This window comes from Paroedura picta, chromosome 8 (genome assembly GCF_049243985.1).
Source record: "Paroedura picta isolate Pp20150507F chromosome 8, Ppicta_v3.0, whole genome shotgun sequence".
NCBI classification, from domain to species: Eukaryota; Metazoa; Chordata; class Lepidosauria; order Squamata; family Gekkonidae; genus Paroedura; species Paroedura picta.
Genome location: NC_135376.1, coordinates 22,970,249 through 22,979,292, shown reverse-complemented (window position 1 = coordinate 22,979,292; position 9,044 = coordinate 22,970,249). Strand labels below are relative to the sequence as shown.

The window sequence follows — 9,044 nt, the reverse complement described above, 5'->3', positions numbered from 1 at the left end:
AAGCAGAGTCCAAAAGCTTAAAGTATAGTTACAAAAGCAACACATTGCAAGCCTTTATGGCTGGGCTGCAAGCAGACAACATGCCCACACATCAGCAGATGGAGAGAGCTGTTATGGTGGTTGCTCCTTGCTTCTGCAAAGCACACTGAGCTGCTCTTCCTGAAGAAGCAGGAAGTTGTTGGTGGGCCCCCTTAAACAAAGAAAAGCCCAGTCATATGCTTGAGATTTTCCCATCTCACGAATGACCACTTGATGTCACCAATGAGCACGCAGATGCAGTTTAGCGGTTTAACAGCTTAACAACAACCCTTCGGGGTTGCTTTCTCCAAATTACTTGCTGATTGCAATTCCAACACATTACCTCTCCAGGGTTCAGGCAGAGAACTTTCACATCACTTCATTTTTACTGGAGATGCCAGGTATTGAACTCAGGACTTTCTGTGTGCTAAGCAGATGCTGAACAATTTAGCTACAACCCCTCCGCCTACTTAGTGACTACAGTCTTGCACCAGGATATGAGAAATCCAGTCTGAATAACTTCTCTGGAAGTTTCTGGGTGATCTTGGGCCAGTCACACACAGCCTAACCTGCGCCACAGACCAGTTGTGAAGATAATATGGAGAATGGGAAAATGAAAGCCACTTTGGGTCCTTATTATAGCATCATAGGATCATAGAACTAGAAGGCTCCAAACAGGCCATCTACTCCAACCCCCTGTTCAATGCAGGATCAGCCTAAATCATCCATGTCCAGCTGCTGCTTCAAGGCTGCCAGTAAGGGGGAGCTCACCAGCTCCTCGTGCAGCTAATTTAACTGGTGAACTACTCTGTGAATTTCCCCCGATATCTAGCAAGTGAAAATTTTTTCCTGATACCTAGCCATAATTTAAATCCATTAGTGTGAGTCCTTTACTGCCAATAGGAACTGTCCTTTTTCCAAGTCACAATCTTTCAAATACTTAAAGAGAGCTACCATGTCCCCTCTCATCCTCCTCTTCTCCAGGCTGAACATTCCCAAGTCCCTCAACCTATCTTCATAGGGCTTGGTCCCTTGGCCCCAGATCATCCTTGTCTCTCTCCTCTGCACCTTCTCAGTTTTGTCCACATCCTTCCACATTCTTATTGTAGAGAAAAGCAGGGTATAAATGAAGAAAATAAATAAATACACGGTCTGACTGGATACAACACAGGTAAACTGAAGTATTATGATCCCTCTGGCTCCACCCTATTCATTTCCTTGAGTTTTAAATAGGCTTTAATGCAAATATTTAAACACAGCAGGATATATAGAAGTGATTAGATATATGCAAAAAAAATCTAGCAATCATATTACATCAACAATCCCATAAACAACTTACATTGTTTTAAGAAGTACATTTCAAAGGCAGCATTAAAGACCACTTTGCTGACTCCAGACTTTTAAAAGGACTTCTTAGCTACCTTACAACTACCCTAGGAGCTACCAAAGTGTTTTGTGGGCTCTGTTTACAATCAAAACTATTTAGCTGAACCCTTAAGAATAAGTGCAGTTGGTTATATAAGTGCACTTGGAACAAGTCATTGCGAAGAATAATATTTCCATTATTTCTGCTGTTGACTCAGGATGAGTTTTGCAATACTTTCTGTTTCGGTGAAGCAGCCCACATGTCTACCTCACACAAGCAAATTCTCTGTACACTTTGAATCATTAACCACTTTCTACCCGCTGTGGAAATCAGGCATTGAGAGCTCTGTCGATCGGCATTCTACTCACTCGGAAGCTTTTTTCAGACCATGGTGAAGACATACCTGGAAAAGCCAATACCCATTCTACAGAATGGTATGTAATACACTGATTGTGATAGGGATGTTTGCAACTTGATTTGTATCCTTCGTTCATAATTAGGAGAGACTGTAGATCTATTTCCCTGATGCAGACTTTAGCCAATGACCACATTAGTGGATGATGCAGCACCTGTCCAAGAGTGAGTTTTGAGTGTAAAGATGGTTGTGCCAGATTTTGACAGTTTTGCTTCCAATAGGAATGACATCTTCTAAGTGCTAATGGCTTCAAAGCTGATCATTTCTCTTCTTTTGATCTTGTTAAGAAAATGCCTGAATGCTTTATACTGTTGTTCTACAGCACGTAGTAAAAACTGGGCTCCACAGTTTAGAATATTGTGATTCTTGTGCTATTGTGTGCTATTGATGCTTGTGTCATTGACATCTTTCCTTCTCTATTGTATGAAACAAAGTTTTGCTGCCATTTAAACAGAGTATATTTAAATTTTAAAAAATGTATCTCAGGTAAATGAATGCGATCCAGGTGTCATCATACCCTTTCTTGGTGGCACTTAGCACTTCATTGTCTATCTTTACTATCAGCATGCATCCAACATTTTATTTTTTTTAATTGCAATATCTGTATCTCGCTTTTCCATATGTCTGAAGATAGCTTCCAAGTCACAATTTAAGACTTACGGAATCAAAGAAAAACCCAAACAACCCACTTATGCCCTGTTAAAAGCCCTGGCTAATAGCATGGCACTTCTTATACATTTTTTGACATGACCTCTTCCTCATTTCCCTGCAAAAGCAGCAAAAGGATAAGCACAGCCTTTAGTTGATGCCAGGCAGGCTGCCCTAAGTGGTGGGACAATTTTTGCAGGTAGCAACCGGAGACTCACAACTGGTGCATGGGGGACAGATGGGAAGAGACACTCCTTGAGAATTACTACAGTCCAGCAATGCACAGGTTTCATGAGCTCATTGGCAGGGATCTCCAGGCACAAGCTTCAGCTTGTGTGCAGGCTGGATGCTATTTGTCCACAGGTGAAGAAACCTAATGTGAGCTGTGTTGTGTTTCTGTGGTTCTTTGCAGATTCTTTTAATTACAGATTTCTGTTTTAGTCATTCTGTTCTTAAAGGACATCTGAAGGGAGGATTGGTAGAATTTGTAGAATCAAGCTTTGACAGGATGACATTGGTTTCTCACCCACGATTTGTGCTCACTTATCTACCATTTACATTTTGAACTTCTACAAAGCCCTTCAAGTGCAATGTGCAAACACTATACACAGAGGCCTCTCTCTGGACTTGGGTGGACAACACCTGGGGCTTTGGGCATCTCTCCCTGGTTCAATACTTTGAATAGCTCTTATAATAATTCTGATGGGGAGCGCAAAATTCAGCTTTCAGTCCCCTATCCTAATCAGCCACACCCTGCATGTCTAATATAGGCAAAGCATACAGAACCCTGGAGACTGAATTATGATTCTTGCTACATCTAGCGATGCTGACAGAAAGGGCAGGGAAGATTCTGGACCATCAGTGGCTTCTACTGGCCAAAGGACCCAACCGATTGTACATTTTCACCTAATCTGAGTTTTGTTGGAACCATTTCTTTAATATCGTCAGCAACACCTATAATTGCAATCTGGATTCACAGTGGTCAGTGGCAAGCTTGTTCATTTATTGTGCTAGTTTTCGATTGAGTATCTTGATTATGTACAGAACTGTAGCTATGATGCATCTCTGAAAAATGATCCAGAAGCTGAAGCACTAAGAAAAACAGTTTCCCCTGGAAACTGTGGTGTAGTCCTAATCAGGATTACACCCTTCAAAGTCCATGGATGTCAATGGGCTTAGAAGGGTGTAACTCTGTTTGGGATTCCACTGTTCAATGATTGATTGCATTAGTCAAGGTAATTTTTGTTCTTCTCCAAAATTTCCCTCAAGAAGTTGTCTTTTCTTCAGAAAACTACATTATATAACATAGTAACATACTCAGAATAGCCCTTGTTCTCCCATTTGGTAGGCTAATTATACAATCTTGTGCAGAGTTATTACAGAACCAATTGGCATATACTGGAGTAACTCTGTCTGGGGTTCCATGGTGAAAACCAAGCTAAGATCTAACTGGCTTTTAGGGGGGAAATGGTAATTATGCGCATTTCATGCCAACAGCTCGGAGTGCATTAAGCTCAAATGTTTATCGGAGGCTTAACTAATATTTGGACATGAATGAAGAACAAGAAATCTGGGACTACAATTATCTCCTTTGCTTTCAAATGTGTCATAAAATAGATGCAATTTTATTCTTACTTATTGACATTGGTTTTACATTTTCAGGATATTAATGGGACTGGACAATGCTTGGATATATCAAAATCTCTAGAAAAGTATTACCTTTCCACCATGTATACTCTTGAGTTCATATTCGGCATCACTGGCAACAGTGTGGTTGTTTTTGGCTACGTATTCTGCCTCAAAAACTGGAGAAGTGGCAACATCTACCTATTCAGCCTGACACTGTCGGATTTCGCTTTCCTTTGCACCCTTCCATTGCTGGTATCCAGTTATTCTAGCGGGACCTGGCCCTATAAGATCATCTGGTGTCAAGTCAACAGGATCCTTCTGCATGCCAACTTGTACACAAGCATCCTTTTCCTTTCTTTTATCAGCATCGATAGATACCTGCTCATGAAATACCCTTTCAAAACTCATTTTCTGCAGAGAAGGAACATGGCTGTTGTTTTCTCCATTGCCATTTGGGTAGTGGTTTCACTGGAATTGCTGCCCATGTTAATCTTCATAAAATTACAGGAGGTGAATAGTACTAGCAAATGTATGGACTATGCAAGTTCAGGAGATGCAGCCCAAAGCCTGATATACAGTGTGATTTTGACACTGGTTGGCTTCATAATCCCCTTGTGCATCATGTGCTCTTTTTACATCAAGATGCTCCGCTTTCTGAAAAGCCGCAGCTCTCAGCTCACTGCAGCCATGACTCTTGAGAAACCCCTCACATTAGTCATCATGGCACTGAGCATCTTTTCCCTGCTCTTTACCCCCTATCACATCATGCGCAATGTTAGGATTGCTTCTCGCACAAAATTATGGGAAGTGTCTGAATGCACGAGAAACATAATTCATGGTGTTTACATTTTATCCAGACCTTTTGCATTTTTGAACAGCGCAATTAACCCCATCTTCTATTTCTTCATGGGAGATCACTTCAGGGACATGCTGATCAGTAAAATAAGACACATCTTTAAAAGAACTACGCCTTGTTGCAAATGAAGTGAAATGTCACCGTCTGACTTGGGAAGAGAAACCTCAAGTGTACCAGTGAAGGCATAACCAACTACAGAGAAAGCCAAACAACTTTGGTTTATGGGACCAAATGTTTCATTTTTCATTTTAGAAACTAATTGAGCAATATAAAGAACTCTCCTGCTCTTTGCTTCAGCAGGCAGAGGGAAATAAATCCTTATCACAATGCTGTTTGAAGTCACATCATTATCTCTCACCCTGACTTATTTTTCTCTTATCTCTCAAAAACTTTCTTATCATCCTGGTCAGTGCCGCTTACCTGTTCTGTCCAAATTCATAAAGCATAGACTTATAAACAGAATCCATTTGGACATGAATGAAGAACAAGAAATCTGGGACAAATCTATTAACAATCAGCTGAGACTTTCAACAGAGGGAGTTGCAACCTGAAGACTGTGTAGCTGGAACGTGAGCACCATGGGAAAGGTGTCAACAACTGGGGAATCAAGTATCCTTGGCCATATTCGTATCACAGTTGGCAAAATGTCCTTGTGGACTCCTCCTTGCCTATAGCCCAAGCAGGGCACAGGACCAGCATTCCAACTAGGCATTAAATGTTTGAAGAAGAAAACAGAATTGATTCATTGGGGGGAATGGTCTAATACATTTAAGGGGGTGGAAGTTAATAACTCACTCAAGTTCCAGAGCTGTGTAAACGTTATCAGTTTTTTTGCTTTTAAATTTCAGACATAGTGTTTCAATTTTTTCCAGTTCCTGATCTTAGGAATCAAGTTTCATTTTTTTTAAAAAAATGATTAATTTGCAGTTTTGCAATACATAGAAGGTGAAATCCCGGTGGAATCATAATATGCAATTGATTGCCTGGGAATATTTCTCAACGTCACCGATTTCATAGAAGTTACCTGTTGGAAAAAGTACAATCAGGAAACATTGTAACCTGACCTTAACCCTTAAGAGAGGAAAATCAAATACAAACTGGGATCCAGTTTGGATGCCTACTTAGCAAAATGTATCTTTCTGCTTCATAAAAAAAACACTTGTTGGAACAAATTGCAAGTAGATTGCCTATCCCATGGCTCTGAAGCTAAGCTAGTTCACTGCACTGAGGCAGGAGCTGTCTGTGGGCCAGCCCACTATGGTCTGCTGGTGAACTGTGGAATTAAGCAGAAGCATATATTCACCAGTTCATAAGTCTCAGGATAATAAATAAATAAATAGAATACATAAAAGCCTTATCTGCTAGCATTGGATAGAAGGTACAGTCTTAATAATGTTATACTTGCACAAAGCTTTCATGGGCTCATTCTAAGGCTTGTTTCGTTATAGTGCTGTGACCTGCTGAATTTTTAAAGCAAATGATTGGATACTTGATTATAATCAATTCAGTCTGGAAAATATCAGCACTTGCAGCTGCAATCGCTTTTGAAAAATCAAATTCCTCCTTTGCTATGTGCCTTTTACTAGCATCGCTGGCAACTCTACTTTGAGGCAGTAGGGAAACCTGAACAGGATAATCCTCACACTAAGGCATGACCCCTCCCCACGTAATTTCCTTTTATTTCCCCTTTCCCCTTATCCCAACACATCTCTTTCTTGCACCCCTTCCTTTCTTCTAACATGTGTGGGTGTGTGATCAGGTCTCAAAGTAAACAGAGTAGCTCAATCTCAGTGTATATTTTCTTTGTCAGAAGAATCCTCTCTCCCTTCTCCTTCTTCCCTCTGAAGAAAGATGTGGGTGTACCAAAGCTTGTGCTTTGAATGAAACTTTGCTGCCCTTAAAGATTCCACTGGACTCAGACTTTATTCTGTCTCTGGCAATTATCAACATGATCTGTTAAGGAAGTCTACTTAAGTCTTGGAGAAAGCCAGGAAAGAGTAGTAGATCCTAGAGCTTTTTGCTATGCTGCAGTCAGAATGACATGTATTCAAAATAAACGGGAAGAAGAAGAAGAAGAAAAGTTGGTTTTTATATGCCACTTTTCTCTACCCAAAGGAGTCTCAAAGAGGCTTACAGTTGCCTTTCCTTTCCTCTCCCCAGTACAGACACCCTGTGAGGTGGGTGAGTCTGAGAGAGCCCTGAGAGTCTGAGAGAGCTTTATCAGTGCCATGGCGAGCCCAAGGCCACCCAGCTGGCTGCATGTGGGGGAGTGCAGAATTGAACCCAGCATGTCAGATTAGAAGTCCGCACTCCTAACCACTACACTAAACTGGCTCTCTGGATGTTTGGCTGGAGGCAGCAGGACAACACTTCCTTGGAGGACCCCCTTCAAAGGCCTTCCCTAAGCTCTGCCTGGAGCAAACCTCCCCGCCCCCCACCCCCCTTGGTATGCTTCTGCTCCTTTTCTTCAGAAGACATACCCAACTGCTGGACTGGGGTTAAAACATGTTTAAACTTGGTTTTTCCCAGAAGGCTTGGTTTTTGCCAGGCTTTCTCAACCAGGGTTTTGTGAAACCCTAGGGTTTCTTGGAGTCCCTGGAAGAGTTTACCAATGGGTAGGAGTTAAATTATTTTTTCAATATATTATATAATATATAATATATCCAAATGGCCAGTGATGTGGCTGGAGGGGTGGGAAGGGAAGGAGCCCCAAGTGATCATGTGCACAGCTATACTTCTCAACCAAATTCTGCATGCCACTAAGGGTTTCGCGAAGCCTGAAGTATGTTTCAGTGGTTTCTCAATGGTAAAAAAGTTGAGAAAGAAGAAGAAGAAGAAGAAGAAGAGTTGGTTCTTATATGCTGCTTTTCTCTACCCGAAGGAGGCTCAAAGCGGCTTACAGTCGCCTTCCCATTCCTCTCCCCACAACAGACACCCTGTGGGGTGGGTGAGGCTGAGAGAGCCCTGATATCACTCCCCGGTCAGAACAGTTTTATCAGTGCCATGGTGAGCCCAAGGTCACCCAGCTGGATGCATGTGGGGGAGCGCAGAATCGAACCCGGCATGCCAGATTAGAAGTCCGCACTCCTAACCACTACACCAAACTGGCTGGTCTGGAATCTGCATCAAATTCTCATTGTAAACTAGTCCAAGTTAGGATAGTTAGGCAGGAAAAAGACATCCCTATACAAGATAATAACCAGCAATTCGAATTGGACCTAATGCCTCCTTGAAAACTGTAAATATATGGTTTCCATCTCCACAGCCAGTCAACAATCTCACCAGGCATTCTACACAAACAGAAGCTGCTGAGCTACATTTAATGAAGATGAAGGAGAGACAGTTCTAAATTTAAACACGTGATGGGATTTTCAAAAACGATTGCCATGGAGTTCTACTCTGGAAATGTGCATAAGAGGTTCTAGTCTGTGAACTCATATTTGCTCTGCTAACAAATGTGTCTGCATAAATCTAAATCACTGCTGGTAAGAGACAATTCCATCATGTTTGCTTTGACAGCGCTGCCTGTTAGTTCTGCTACAGATAAAACTCATGCTTATATTTCCATTACAAACTTTTCCTGTTTTTTTCTATTTTTTTTACAGCCACTTAAAATGACATTGCCATCACTTACTCTAGCCCGAGGGTTGATGCATAGGGTCCCCCCTCCACAAAATCAGAGGGTAACATATCAGCCGTCCAAGTGAATTCAAAAACATACTTTTCAAGCATGAATCTTCACAATGGGTTTATGAGTTTATAAATCACTCTCCTTTGTCATCACATATGAGAAGAATAGTTGTTTCACAAAAGATTACAAATGGCAAAAACAAGAACTGGAATAGGCAAAAAAAACCCCTTTACTTAAATACTATAGAACTCCCATGATATTTAAAATGGGTTCTGCTAATCTGTTTTGTTCTTTAATTGGGGTTGCACAGAATGACTCCCTACATGCATCTGTGAGCAGAAGACTTTAGTTCCTACTGAGGCCCCATTGTTCAGGCTTGCCATTCCCCCACGCAAGGGAGAGGATCCCCCACTGCCAGTGGTTGGTGCTTCCCACTATTGGTCAGTTAACCAGCAGGGGGGAAGTGATGGGAAATTGTGGG

The 9,044-nt window shown here is 41.6% G+C and overlaps 1 protein-coding gene across 1 annotated transcript; it reads left to right on the top strand.

Moving 5' to 3' along the window:
- The first annotated feature begins 1,692 nt into the window (after nucleotides 1-1,692).
- SUCNR1 (succinate receptor 1) lies at nucleotides 1,693-8,806 on the top strand. The gene is made up of 2 exons (XM_077348657.1): nucleotides 1,693-1,818; nucleotides 4,110-8,806. Exons 1-2 carry the CDS (start codon nucleotides 1,816-1,818, stop codon nucleotides 5,058-5,060), a joined length of 954 nt encoding a protein of 317 aa, XP_077204772.1. The 5' UTR covers nucleotides 1,693-1,815; the 3' UTR covers nucleotides 5,061-8,806.
- Nucleotides 8,807-9,044: the final 238 nt, after the last annotated feature.